Genomic DNA, 14,939 nt, shown 5'->3' with positions numbered 1-14,939 from the left:
GTGCCATGGCATATGGGTTGCAAATCACTGTTTTGGAGACAAATTGATTTTAAATTCAGATGAATTGATATGGTCAGAATAATTACAAAAATATGTAATGAAATCATTGTTTGCTTGATGATCAGGCTGTAGAGCAACTGTCTGTTATCCTGGAAGAGATACCAACTACACAATCAACTTAGTATCTGTCAACAGAAAACCGTCACTAGCAAATATAGTCACATTTTTAAACCTGAACTTTAGTTACACTGTATGGTACAATTAGCATGCAATAGCACATACAAGTAAAATAAAATATTTAAATATTCTTTACAGATTAATAATTGTACATCTATAGACCCAAACCCTGTATTACAGTTGGATTCTCAGTTGAACATGAAAATATAATTTTAGAAAATAAACATGGAAAAGTTTTTATGGCCATCATGTCCTTCCAATCAATTTTCTCCTGCTCATTAGTTCATGTACTCAAAGTTTATTTTAGTCTAGGGAAAGACTGCCATAAAACCACACTCCATCCTGCTTTTCTTCCCACTGGAACAGGCCATCTGTGGTCTGCAGAGGAGAGGCAGAGAAAGGTAAGACTGACTAATCCATTGAACATTTAATAGAGGCCTACTTTAGGCAAAGCATTTACATTATCTCTGAAATTACAGTTGGCATAGCTGGTGATTTACTTTTGTGCTTCACAAATAATAGCAATGGAAACTTCATTTTGGTGTCATATTATAATATGTGATCCTAAGACTTGAATACTTCCTGCCACCAATGCTACATAAATCCTTTTATTTTGTGATACTTTATTTATGGCATATTTCCATCTATCTCACTTCTAATAGTGTGTATTGCATCATATGCCACATAAACAACCTTGTAAATATATATATATATTTGTTTTTATATATATATATATATTTATTTATTTATTTATATATATGAGGTTTGTCTGGGAAACATCCAGCCACTATTAACATAATGAGAGCAGTTTGTACAGCATCAATGTACCTGGCAGCCAAGGAGAGTGGACTGGAATGTGCATACATAAACAATGATGACTTCACTGTACTAGTCAGGTATGCTGTTGAGTGACCATGTGTACTCAGTGGCCATCCCATTCAAAATGACTGAGTGAGTAGGGCAATGAACCCGCATCAAATTTTGCATTAAGCGTGAACATTCCTCCATGGAAACTATTCGAATTATTTAGTAGGCCACGGCTATGGGCAACTGGTGATTGGCAGCTTTATCACAACAACGTGCCCGCTCATGCCTCGCATCTCATGGAGAGATTTTTGGTGAAATATCAAATCACCCAGGTGACTCATCCCTCCTACAGCTCAGATTTGGCATCCTGCAACTTCTGGCTTTTCCCAAAAGTAAAATCACTTTTGAAAGGAAAGAGATTTCAAACCATCAATGAAATTCAGGAAAATACAAAGGGGCAGCTGTTGGTGACTGAAAGAACTGTGTGAGGTCCCGAGGTATCTACTTTGAAAGGGACTGAGGCATCATTGTCATATGTACAATGTTTCTTGTGTCTTGTATGTTCTTCAATAAATGTCTCTATTTTTCATATTACATGGCTGGATGCCTTCTGGGTAAACCTCATATATCTTTGGACAAAATTTGGAGAACTAAATAATTTCCTAAAAATATCCTCCTCTTATTTGTATTTATTGTTAGGTATTAAATTTATTTCTAAAAGATTCATACCCTCACATTGATTAAAAAATTATAACTACATAAAACATATTAATTAAGAAGTCTTTTATGATTACCCTTGGCCCAGTACCCTAAATCTTTCAACCTTCTCTTAGGTAAAAACTTTTAAAAAATATTTCGAAATTATTTCAGAATTACAGAAAAGTTGCAAAAATGGTACACAGAATTCTGATATACCTTTATCTATCTTCCCCTTATGGTAACACATCTACTATAACAAGTAATAATAATCATGGAACTATTTCTCAAAACAAAAATTAACATTGATGCAATACATTTTTTTTTACTAATGTTATTTTCTAGTTTTTGAATGGAATTCTGGATCCCATACTGAATTTAGGGGGCATGTCTTCTTGGTCTCCTGCACTTTATGAAAGTTCCTCAGTCTTTCATTATTCATGATCCTAATATTTTGAAGAATACTCCTCAGATATTTTATAGGATGTTTGTTAATTTGGGTTTGTGTGACATTTTCCCATGTTTAGATAGTGGTTAGGGATTGTGTGGGAAGAATGTTACTGAAGTAAGTACCTTTCTCCTGGTGTCATATTGGGTGGGGGCTGATATCACCAACCACAGCCAACCACTGGCAATTGTTTATCTCCTTATAGTCTTGCCTTTTCCCTCCTGTCATATAAATGGAATGATACAAATGTAACCTGTTGGGTCTGCCTTCTTTCACATTGCTTTTAAAGAGAAAATCACCATCCCAATTTGGCATCACTTACGGTAATCAGTTACATGGGCCCTCTCTATTCCCCTGAGAAAGGAGGGGTAATCTGTGTGATAAAACCTTGCCATTCTCCATTCCAACCCTCCCCAAAGATGTTCTGGTCTAAAAATAATCCTTTCTTTCCTTTTGTGAAAAGCTCTTTTTTTTGCCACCCTTATTCCTACAGAAACCCTCTATTTTGGACAACTCCTCAGAGCACCCTTCTAGTTGCTAGATGGGATATTGTCTGATGCATGAGTCACATAATAAAGCCAATTAGATCTTCAAGTTACTTGGTCAGATTTTTTTTGAAACAGCAAATTGCATTTAAGATTCACGTTGTTTTGTGAATCAATAGTTGACTCCTTCTTACTGCTGAATAGTATTCCATTGTATGCATGTACTACAGTTGGTTTCTTCATTCATTGGTTGAAAGCTGTCTATATTGTTTCCAAATTCTGGCAATCATGAATAAAGCTACAATAAGCATTTGCATACAAGTTTCTCTGTGAACCTAAATTTCATTTCTCTTGGGTAGATAAGTTGGAATAATTCATATCATAGATAGTCAGTCTGTTTTATAATAAATCTGCAGAACTCTTATCCAAAGCAGGTGTGCCATTTGGCATTCCCACCAAGATTTTCAGTTGCACTGCATCTTTGTCACACTTGATATTGCGAATATTTTTGTTAGATGTTCCAGTAGGTTTGCAGTGGTATCTCAAGGTGATTTCATTTGCATATTCCTGATGGTTAATGACATTGACATTGCTTTATATACCTATATGAAGGTAGACCCCCCAAAATGGATTATCTTCTGGAGGGTGGGGCCCTTGCGGTACAGGCTTCCCCCGCTAGGTGTTCTAGGATCCCATCTATATCAATGTATCAGCTGGCATTGTTGTGAGAGCCTGCAATTGGCTTCAGTGAATTCTTTTTTGAAGACTCTTTTAATACATTTGTCTATTTCATGATGGGTGGTTTATGAGCAAACCTGCCCACACTGCACTGAGTATCTAGAAGTTCTTGACCAAAAACAGCGTGATCCTTTTACCCCACCCTCCCTATCCACCCAGTCTTGCCCCAAGTGACTCCCTAACTAACAATGAAAGGAAGTCCTCAAAAGGAAATGTTTTGCTGATGTGGTAGAGGTGAAGCAGAAAACGGCAGAAGCACTAAAAGGCATTAAAATATCAACAAGTTCAAAAACTGTTTTGAGCTGTGGAAAAACATCTTGATAGGTATGATGCATCAAATGGAGAGTAGCTGGAAGATGACTGAAGTTTAAACATGTAATAATAAATACACAATTTTGTATAAATAAATTCCATTTTTCATGCCCCGCCCCCTCGTATGTCAACTATTTATTTTATGAAGGATCTGTTTCAATCATTTGAGACATGTTTTTGTGTCTGGCATATAGTCTCTGTTTCTAAGTGTCCCATGTGCCTCCAAGAGAGTACATATTTTACAGTTATTAGAATGGAATGTTGTTCATTTCATTTAGTTGAAATTAAATGTTGTTTGTGTCATTTAGTTTGGTTAAATAGTATATTCTCCAATATATTTCATATTCTCACTATTTTTTTCTGCTTGTTTTATCACTTTAACATTTGTTCATTTTGTCAGTTACAGAGAAAGGTTTATTAAAATTTCTAAATTTGGCTCTGACCAGTGTGGTTCAGTTGGTTGGGAATTTCCCTGCAAAGTGAAAAGTCACCAGTTAGATTCCCAGTCAGGGCACATACCTAGGTTGCTGGTTAGTCCCCAGTTAGGGTGCAAGTAAGAGGCAACCAATTAATGTTTCTCTCTCACACTGACGTTTGTCTCCCTCCCTTCCCCTCTCTCTAAAAAATAAAATTTAAATTTAAAATCTTTAAATTTGATTGTGGCCTTGTCTAATACTTCTTTTAGTCCCATCAAGTTTTGTTCTATATAGTTTGAGGCTATCGTATTAAGATTCTCATATCTTTCTTTAGGATTGATGCTTCTACATTAAAGTCTACTTTTTAAAAAATAAACATTTTTAGCTTTAAATTTTTTTATTGTTCAATTACAGTTGTCCCCACTTCCCCCGCCATTACTCTCCCCTGCCCTACCTACACACCCCTCTCCACCTTCCACATTCAATTATTCCCTCATTGTCTTTGTCCAGGGGTCCTTTATACATGTTCCTTGATTTGACCCTTCCTCTTCTTTCCCCCATTATCCCCCTCCCCCCGCCCCCATCCCCTCTGGTCTCTGTCAATTTGTTCTTTATTTCCATGTCTCTGGTTCTATATTGCTCATTTGTTTGTTTTGTTGATTAGATTCCACTTATAGGTGAGATCATATGGTATTTGTCTTTCACCACCTGATATTTCACTTAGCATAATACTTTTTAAATATTAAATAGCCACATCACCTCTCTTATGATTACTATTTACATGCTACGTCATTTTCATAACATTTGGCTTTCAAATATTTGATTTTTTAAAAAAATTAAGATATGTATTCTGTAGAAGTGTATAGTTAATTTTTTTATTCTGATAATTTAAAAATTTTTAATTGGTGTGAATACTATTTTATTGCTATTACTAATAGTTGGATCTAAATATCATTATTTGTTTTCTTTTGACCCTACCTTTTATTGTTACTTCTTCTTTTTCCTAGCTTCTATATATTAATCAACTATCTATATTATTCTCACATCCTTGTGTTTATTTTTAATTACAACCTTAGAGATTTTATAATATGCTCCCTTGATTTTTTTAGGGTATAACTTAAATACCTTTATCACTCCTTGAACAATGCAAAAATTTTACTACAGTTCATTTTGCTTATCCCTCTTCTTATTGAGTAGCAGCTTTTATGTTGGTCATATATTTTACTTCTATATGTGTTATAAACTCCAAAAAAATCATTTTATCATAATTTTAAATAGTTAATACTCTTTTAGTGTTCCTCATATATTTATACTAGCCCATGCTCTTCATTCCTTCTTTTAATCTGTGCTTCCATTTGGTATCATTTTTTTTCAGCCTGAGAACATCCTCTGTAATTTTTGTAGCCTTGTTCTGCTGTCAAAAAACCCTTTCACTTTTTGTTTGGATGAAGAGACTTGTATTTTAACTCCATTTGTGGAGGATATTTACTCTAGGCATGAAACTGTAATAATTTTTTAAAACTTTCAGCTATTATAAGGCATCATTGCATTATCTCCTGAATATTATAGTTTCTTTCCCCAAGCCAATCTCAGTTTTATTGTGCTTCTTTGAAGGCAATGTATCTTTTTCTCTGGCGCTTTTATGAATTTTTTTCTGTCATTGGTTTTTATCAGTTTGACCATTATGTGTTAGGCTGTGGTTTTCTTTGTATTCTGACTGGAATTCTTTGAGCTTTTTCAGGGCATTCACTTAAAATACTTATTTCTAGAAATTCTTGGAAATTATCCCTTCGAGTAGTTTTTCTTTCCTCTCTTCTTTCTCTCTCTCTGTGCATGTTCTTTAGATTATTTGACTTAGCCCTGGACTCTTACATCCTGGTTCTTTTCTTTCTACTTCACTTCTCTCTAATTCAGTGCAGACATTTTATTTTGACTCTGTGAGCTTACTCATTCTGTCTTATGATGTTTCTAGTGTGCTATTGCATCCATCCAATGCAGTGCTATTGCATTGAGCCCTGAATATCAAATGCTGTATTTTTATTTCTAGAGTTCCTATTTGACCCTGTTTTTAAAGATTCCCATTCACCATTGAAATTCTTTCTCTTTTTATACATTTGGTCTATTCCCCCTTATTTTTAACATATTAATCATAGTTATTTTAAAGTTATTGGTCAGTTTTTTATAACCACTATACATGTATTTTTTTTTATTGTATATAAATGGGTAATGGAGGCTCCAGACATTATTTTGCTCAGAGATTATTCACCCTTTCCTATGTTAGGCAGAATGTATGCAGTGCTGACTATACCAACCAGTCAGACATTGAGCTAATTTATAATTAGACTCAGTCTATCTGTGATTTGTCCTTTCTTTGGGCCTTGCCATCCTGGCCTTTTAATTGAGAACCCAGAAGATCTCTTTTTCCTCTGGGAAGACCAGTCCAGGTTTAATGTAGGCCCCATCTCTCTAGAGGGACTTTTTGTTGTGAGCACTCCAAAACCAAAGGGAATTTTAATTTCCCTATTAGAATTTTCCTTCCACTTTCTTGGTCTTTTGTTTTGCTACAACACACAGCCAATGTCTGCAGGGAAAACTGGCCATTTGAATTTCTTCTAGGTTCAAATCTTTCACACTGGTCCCAGCAAGCGTGAAAAGCTTAGCTTATTTTTCTCTCCCAGTCAAATCCCCCTGCCTAGACCACTTCTACTCCACAACTTGTGCCCAGAGTCAGCAAATGGGTCAAGGAAATAAATCATGCAGCAATCATTAGCTCGTTGTCCATCTCTGGGCTTTTAATTTGTCTAATTTTGCATTTTTTGAATGTTGATTTGTCATGGTTCCCTACATTTTCCTCAAGAGTAGAACACATATCTCAGAATTTCTGAACCTGGAACAGATGTAGATTAGTTTCTGAAATATGATTCAAGCTGAAAGATATAATCCTTAAGGGTGTTAATGGCTGTGCCTTTACATGTTGTGGATAAAACGCATCTACAGTGAAATAGATAAAATAAGCTGACATGCAGACAGCAAACAACAACAGCAGCAACAAAGACAGAGTCCTGACGGTGTTCCAGAATGCTTCCTAAGTAAGGCTCAGCTGTATCTCTTCTTTCTCCAAAGCCTGGTAGCTTAATACCTTTTTGAGCCCCACTCTTCTTGAAACAAATTCTCTCTTTTGCTTTTAGGTATGATTAAATTGGTCGTCTATCATTCGCAATGAAAGTCTTAATTGGTTTCTGCTTGGGCTGTGGATTTAGGACTATGTTGTATGGAAGTGATAATTCGCTGGCTAAACATAATCATAGTACACAATTTCCTACCTGAATTTTACCACCACCAGCTCCTCCCACACTGAAAAATTTGAAGGCATCTAACAGAAAATTATTCTGGAGACTTAAATAGCTAATAGCAGTGATGCTTTTCACAGGTAGGATGAAATAAAGTCACAGACAGAATGGTTAAAAGTGCTGCTAATGGTGAGCTGTGAGGCTGACTCAGTGTAGACTACTCATAAAGATTTGGGCTTGCAAATTAGAGAGACTTGGATTTGAACACCAGCTCTGTAACTCACCAGCTGTCTGACATTGGCAAAGGTACTTAAATTCTCTAAGCTTCAAATTCCTCATCCAGAAAATGAGGATGATGATGACAACTCCTAGTGTTGTTATGAGAATTAAATCAGTGAATGTATATGGAATAGGTAGCATAAGGCTTAGTACACAGCATTCAATAAAGGGTAATGATTATTATTTATTAATTACAGATGGAGAACAATAAAACTGCCTCTTTTTTTTGCAACACTGGAACTAATTATGAAAAGTGATGCAATTTTTCTTAGTTGAAAATAAGGCAAAAACCAGTTTTTATTGCTTTCCTTAGGCCAGTGGACAACTTCATTATTATAGTTCTTGAATTGATTTTTGTGGAGAGACTTCATCTTGAACAGAACTGCCTAATGATGCTGCCAAGTTAAGTAGCAAGTTGTTCCTCAGTTTGGTAGATTTATTGGCATTGTTTTTCCATCCAAAAATTTCTTATCGCCACATCCCATTGTTTGTCCAAGAAGAAAAATTCAATGCCCGTCTCCTCCATGCAACTTCTGCTTACATAACCTTAAGTTTTAAGTTAGAAATTTTCTTTTGAGATCTAGGTCTTCAGCCAGGAAATACATGATTGAGACCTTAGGTGGGAACTAGCTCTTTTACTGGTTGGAACTGGGCTAGATTTGCACCAGGAGTAATCTGCCTGTTGAGGGTATCTGTTGAAAGTAGCAAAGTGGCTGTTACTACAGAGACAGGCATTAGAAACTGTCTAAGTTCTGTCTAATTTTTGTTTACATTCTTCCTTAAATGCAGACACAATACATAAACACATAGTTACTGATTATCATAGATTAATTTGTGCCAGCCTATCATTTAGAAAATAAAGACCTTGATTTTATTATTTGGCAAGGCTTAAAAAATCCCTTATGAAGCACACAACATGTGTGTGCCGTGACATAAATACCAAGTCAAGCGTCCAATGTGGGGTCAATGAATATGGAGAAGTACCTGAGCTTCACAGGGTCTGTTACCACCCAGAAGTTGTCTGCAAAAATTATATGTATACATTTGTATGTATGTATTCAAACCTTCATTTACTTGAATGTTTCTATAGTTTCATCAAGCAAGACATAAATAATCTTGTAATTTCATTATTACCAATAAATTTTTAAAGAATAGTTACTGGAGAAAACATAAGGGGAAACTAGCAAAGAGCTAAAACCACACATGAAGATATACAGAGAGGTCAAGGTCTGCTGCCCATTTCCTGGATGGGAGTTAAAAACAAACTAAACAAACTTAAACAGCAGCCATAGATTGAGGAAGCAGAATTTGCAATAAGAAGTAGTTAGCCAGGTCCTCACGTTTTGCGGTTAGGGAATTGCCTGAGGATTTTTCAAATTGTGGTGGTAGTAGAGGATGTGAGATTGCAGATTGCATTTTCCTTTATTCTCTTCACAGCGTCCGGTCTAGTTAGTACCCTGCTGCAAACTCGGAAATCTGTGCCTCCTCTCATTCCACTATATCAGCCGCACCGTATCTTTCTGGCACAGGCAAGGTTTCTTTGAACCTTGCACAGGTAAGGTTCTGGCACAGGCAAGGGTGATTCTTCTCTGGTCCCTCTGCGCCACACCACAGTGTCAGGCTTTGTCTGTGACCACAAGCTTCACTGGGGTTCCAGTATTAACCTCCCCCCCTGCTGAAAGTCCCGCGTGAAGCTGAGGAGGCGAACACATTAATGCGCGGTTTTCGTGCCACGTGGTCAAACAGGAGCTTTTTCCATCCAACTAACTTTTGCTGCTCTCCGATATCCCATCGCGATTTCTGTTTTCTCCTCGTCCCTCTCGCAGTCTGTGTCGGCTGAATTTCCCGCATATTCGAAGGGAGGTTCCTGCTAGCTCTGCTGGGGACTGGTCCTAACGGCCCCGTATTGCGCGCCGGCGCAACCTAGGCAGAGCCAACTTTAAAGGTTCCCTGCTCTCTTGACAGTTTAACCCACATGCGCCCATGTGCAAACACTAACACTTTATATGTTTCCAAGCGCTAAAGGAGTGAGTGAAATGCAGGAGCGAAATTAATGAAAAGTGGCTCTCCACTAAACTCTCAAAATCCTGCCTGTGTGACGGCTGGGGCTGGTTTTCAAGCACTTCGTAACCAAAGATGGGAAGGAGGTGAGGGGAATCAAACTCGGTCTAGATGTTACAGATTCCACTCGGGGTCCGAGACTCCTCGAAGAAGCGAAAACACGGCTGGAGAAAGCCACAGGTTTCCCCATCGCTAAAGTCAAATCCTAGAAGGAGTAAGTGGTTTTCTCTTTTGCATGCCACTGGAGCAGAATTTGAAAAAGAAGAGGCTTCCCGTAGAGCGTTAACATTCCTCCCAGCGTTACTCTGCCTCCTAACTTTCAACAGTTTGTTCTCTCTAATCTTGCCGCTCCCCGAAATTAGCTGGGAAATAGTTTCCTGGCCCCGCCCAGCACACATTTTTTGCTCCATCCTGGCCAACGCCCCCACCTAGTGGTTTAGGCTCCCTGCTTGCTTCCCTCTGTTGTGGTTTCTAAGAGAAAGATGGGAGTTTGCAAAGTAATCAAGTCCAGCTCGAAGCCTGATGTGGGTGAGTAGAGTGGGAGGAGGGACAGGACCCCTTAAAGGGTGGTGCAAATGAGGTTGAGTATTACCAGAGCAGTGCTGAGTGCTGCGAGGGGGAGAAGAGGGAAGAGAAGGTTGTGTGTTTACTCTCAGCCTGGCTGCTGCAGTCCAGGGGCGTCCAGAGGATGTCTTTGGAGAGCTGCCACCTAGTTAAAGGAGTACCCTCACACTTCATGCACGAATGTGTATTATTTTCTTCATAATACTTAGCAGTATATGAAAGCATGTTAATTATTTACTTGCTCATGCGGTCATTGTCTGCCTGCGTCTTTGAGAATATAAACTACTTGAAAACTGGGTCTGGGTCTACTCCATTAGATACCCCCGATGCCTAGAATGCCCTGGCATAGAGTTGGCACTCTATTTTTGCCTGCCTGCCTGGCTTACAGTGGGGGAATTGAAGGAACTTGGGTTAGAGTTGTGTGACCATGGGTAAAACACTCTTCTTTCAAAGGACCTCAATTATTTTTTAAAAAACTGAATGGATGAGCCAGATAATCAATCTTCAGCTCTCAAATGGACAGAATAATATTCTTTAAAATACATATACACTTAACCTGACAAATTAATTTACAATGTAGGTTTTTATTTATTCATTCATTTTTTTTTTTTTTTTTGATGCATTCTACCTGCCACAAACACTGAGCCAGGCTCTGGGAACTGAGAGTTGAGTTAGCTCTCAGGGTTGAAAATACGTTGTTCTTCCTGGTGCTTTTTAAAAACTTACTCTCAATTGTACTTCTGTACTACATTTGTTTCTCTTAAGGCTGGAGTAGGATCTGGGCACAGGGGTAAGTTCTGGGGTCATGAGACCTAGGGACTACTGCTTCTGCTTGGGGCCAAATATGGTTGATATCCTGATGTTCCCATTGATATTGCCGCTGGTGATAGCCCCAGAACCAATTGTGTGTGTGTGTGTGTGTGTGTGTGTGTGTGTGTGTGTGTGTGTGTGTGTTTCTTTCTTGAGTCCTGATGACCTCCTTTCTAGGCAGGTTGAGAAAACACCGTGCTTTCTGCGAACTGTTTTCCAGAGGCACTGCTCAGCCGCGGGAGCAGGAGGCTGGAGTCGAAGGTTTAATTTGACAGACAGTGAGCTTCTGTTCGTGGCAGTTTTACATTTTTGCGCACAGCTTTTTTTTTTTTTTTCCTGTTGACTCACAGAGGAGAGGGATTGAATGAAAAGTACCTATTCCTAAAGTCAGATATGAAAAATTAGTTTGTATTGTAGCAAGAGTTAAGTATGACTTGATGTCCAAAGTATTCAATATAAAATGTACTGTTGGCCATTTCCTTCTTAGGCTATATCACAGGCTCCTCCTTCTAACTTGGGTGTGGCCAGCAGGGCTGGTTAAAATTCCTAAGCGGAGAGGTCAGAGATTGGGGCTATCTCTACCTAAGTACAGGCCTGCTGGAGTCGGTGGTAGTAGGTAGTTGCCTGTGCCCCTAGTTGGGAGCGTGGGTCTAATTGAAGAGGTGCGCAGCAAGCTCCGAAGCGGAGAGAGGCAAGGACAGGACGCCCTCATCCCCATTTTCGGCCAAAACTGCGGCACCTGGGTCAGGATCGGGAGGGGCCCAAGAAAGGGAAATAGAGAGAGGGCGGTAGGACCCGGCGGGAGCTTCCTTGGCCAGGGAGGGAACTGGGCGGGAGAAACTGAGGGAGGGTGAGAGAAAAAAGGGAAGGTGTTCGCGAGCTGGCATCTGCACTCGCTGCGCCGCTAGAGTAGCTGGAGCGGACCTGGACTCTATAAAAGGAGCTCATCTGTTCCGCGGCTCTCACGCTCCTCCCGGGCTGGCGCACACCGCTCCCCTCCAGCTTCCCCAGAAATCTGTTCCTTCCCCGTGTGCTGCGCTGGGTCCCCCAGACCCGTGCGCCCAGCAGCGTTACTCCAAGTGGTGCCCTTGGGACGGAGGTGGCCGCCGCGACCACGCGGTGCCAGCAGCTGCAGCCCAAGCCCTCGAGTCCCCCCTCGTGCGGCCCCGTTTCCGCGGGGCAGTTCGCCGGAGTGGCCAGCGCGTGAAAAGGAGGGAGGGCAGAACCCCGGCGCGAGGCGCGGCGCGGCGCGGCGCAGCGCGGCTCCCAGACTTCACCCCGCCCTACTCTGGCAGCCGCAGCCGCCGCAGGAAACTGCCACAGTCTGGGGAGGGGGGCGGGAATGCAAGACCAGGACTTCGCTGGCCTGCACGTTTTGGTTTAAACTGCTAGGAAACTCGTGTGGGCCGACTCTGCAGCTCAAGGAGCGCCCGGGCTAGGAAACGCTCAGCCCCAAGAATTGGGGTAAGAGACCCCACCTGGCTAATGGTCCCTCCCCAAACAATACATGGCCCTCCTCCACTAGACGCCTCGGTGGAAGCCGGTGCGGTGTGGGGCTCGGTGGGCCAGCCCTTAGCAACACCAGGCGGGGAGAGGAGCAGCCAGAGACGTGGAGGCAGCGCCAGGCGCACTGGAAGTGCAGGGGACGCGCTCGCCTGCCTGGGCTGCCGCGCCCTTGACCTCTAGTTTCAGCTGGGAACCCGGTGGAGGAGTTGTTGAGGAACCTACTGAACTACCTACCAACTGGGGGAGAGACGCGGTCTCTTCTGTGGTCCTTCCCTCTCTCCATCGTCCGTTCCATGCTCCAGAGCTGCGCTCCGGAGCTGGGGCGAGGAGAGACATGGAGGAGACCGGCGCTCAGTGCGCCCCGCCGCAGCCAGCGGGCTCCCAGACAGGGGTTTCTCAAGCCAACCTCTCCGTTGCTCCCTCCCACAACTGCAGCGGCGAGGGCTACATTTACCAGGACTCCATCGCCCTGCCCTGGAAAGTACTTCTGGTCATGCTGTTGGCGCTCATCACTTTGGCCACCACGCTCTCCAATGCATTTGTGATCGCCACTGTGTACCGGACGCGGAAGCTACATACCCCAGCCAACTACCTGATCGCCTCCTTGGCGTTCACCGACCTGCTAGTATCCATCCTGGTGATGCCCGTCAGCACCATGTATACAGTCACCGGCCGCTGGACCTTGGGACAGGTGGTCTGCGACTTCTGGCTCTCGTCGGACATCACCTGTTGCACTGCTTCCATCGTGCACCTCTGTGTCATCGCCCTGGACCGCTACTGGGCCATCACGGACGCCGTGGAGTACTCGGCGAAAAGGACTCCGAAGAGGGCGGCAGTCATGATCGTGCTGGTGTGGATTTTCTCCATCTCCATCTCGCTGCCACCCTTCTTCTGGCGCCAGGCCAAAGCCGAGGAGGAGGTGTCGGACTGCGTGGTGAACACCGATCACATCCTCTACACAGTCTACTCCACGGTGGGCGCCTTTTACTTCCCCACCCTGCTCCTCATCGCCCTCTACGGCCGCATCTACGTGGAAGCCCGCTCCCGGATTTTGAAACAGACTCCCAACAAGACCGGCAAGCGTTTGACCCGAGCCCAGCTGATAACCGACTCTCCTGGGTCCACGTCTTCGGTCACCTCTATTAACTCGCGGGCTCCCGACATGCCCAGCGAATCGGGGTCTCCTGTGTATGTGAACCAAGTCAAAGTGCGAATCTCTGACGCCCTGCTGGAGAAGAAGAAACTCATGGCCGCTAGGGAGCGCAAAGCCACCAAGACCCTGGGGATCATTTTGGGAGCGTTTATTGTGTGTTGGCTGCCCTTCTTCATCATCTCCCTAGTGATGCCTATCTGCAAAAAAGCATGCTGGTTCCACCTGGCCATATTTGACTTCTTCACGTGGCTGGGTTATCTCAACTCCCTCATTAACCCCATTATCTATACCATGTCCAATGAGGATTTCAAACAAGCTTTCCATAAACTCATACGTTTTAAATGCACAAATTGACTTTTCAGTTGCATTGGGGTCGCCTAAAAGTGGCCTTTGGGGACCATGTTGTGTCTGGTTCCACAGGTAGGTCGACTTTTCTTTCACTGTTACTGGGTCCGAACCAGGCACTCTCTTCTGGGCAAGGGCTATGGCTCCTGAGAAGCCAGGACAGCCCTGACAGAAAGAGAGAGCTAGCTCTCGCTCTGAAAGGAGAACTGATCAAAGGAAAGATAGAGCTTCCCTGCTGAGGAGGAGGCTCCCTTTCATCCCTCAAACCCCAGGTTCAGCACTGATCCTGCGACAGCCAATCACAAGGGGGTTTTGCAACTGCTTAAAAAGCGATGATGGAAAGGTGATCATTGCCCTGCTCTCCTGTCATGGATGATGACCTCTAGAACCAGTGATACATGTAGTTGTTGTTTGAACCCTGTCTGAGACAGATGCTTACAACCTGGCAGTACTTGAACTAGACGCTTAATACCCTGTGTTTTGGGGAGAACTTTGTGTTACAGCTTCATTTAGGACCAGTTACTTTGGCATCCTTCAGTCTTCAGTTTTTGTTTATTTAACCTTGGTTGGAGCAACTTGTGGAGTTGGTGCTTCAATCCGTAGGTGTGGCTTGGAGGGCAGAGAGAAACCTTGAAGAGTTAACAGCAAAATTCTGACGTTAAGATCTCTATTTTTGTTATAATTGAAATGTATGGGGCTGGGTGGGTGGGAATGGGAGATGAGGACCGTTAAACAGAGAACCAACACCTATGATTGTTTTCTGCAGATTTGTGATTTTTTAATTCTGATTTAGTGATTGTCAAACCACATTTCTAACAACTCAAACAAACATTATGTGTGCTAGTGCCAAAA

General features: G+C 42.1%; 1 protein-coding gene and 1 pseudogene across 1 annotated transcript; both read left to right on the top strand.

Moving 5' to 3' along the window:
- Positions 1-9,192, top strand: part of LOC129066872 (G2/mitotic-specific cyclin-B2-like) — a 170,181-nt pseudogene extending 160,989 nt beyond the window's left edge.
- Positions 9,193-12,923: 3,731 nt separating this feature from the next.
- HTR1B (5-hydroxytryptamine receptor 1B) lies at positions 12,924-14,096 on the top strand. The gene has a single exon (XM_054568842.1). It carries the CDS (start codon positions 12,924-12,926, stop codon positions 14,094-14,096), a length of 1,173 nt encoding a protein of 390 aa, XP_054424817.1.
- The last annotated feature ends 843 nt before the right edge of the window (positions 14,097-14,939 follow it).

The sequence above is a fragment of the Pteronotus mesoamericanus genome, unplaced genomic scaffold (assembly GCF_021234165.1).
Source record: "Pteronotus mesoamericanus isolate MK-2021 breed Mesoamerican mustached bat unplaced genomic scaffold, CSHL_Meso_final contig_20, whole genome shotgun sequence".
Lineage (NCBI taxonomy): Eukaryota > Metazoa > Chordata > Mammalia > Chiroptera > Mormoopidae > Pteronotus > Pteronotus mesoamericanus.
Note: the sequence above shows the minus strand (reverse complement) of the source record. Positions and strands in the feature narration are given on the sequence as shown.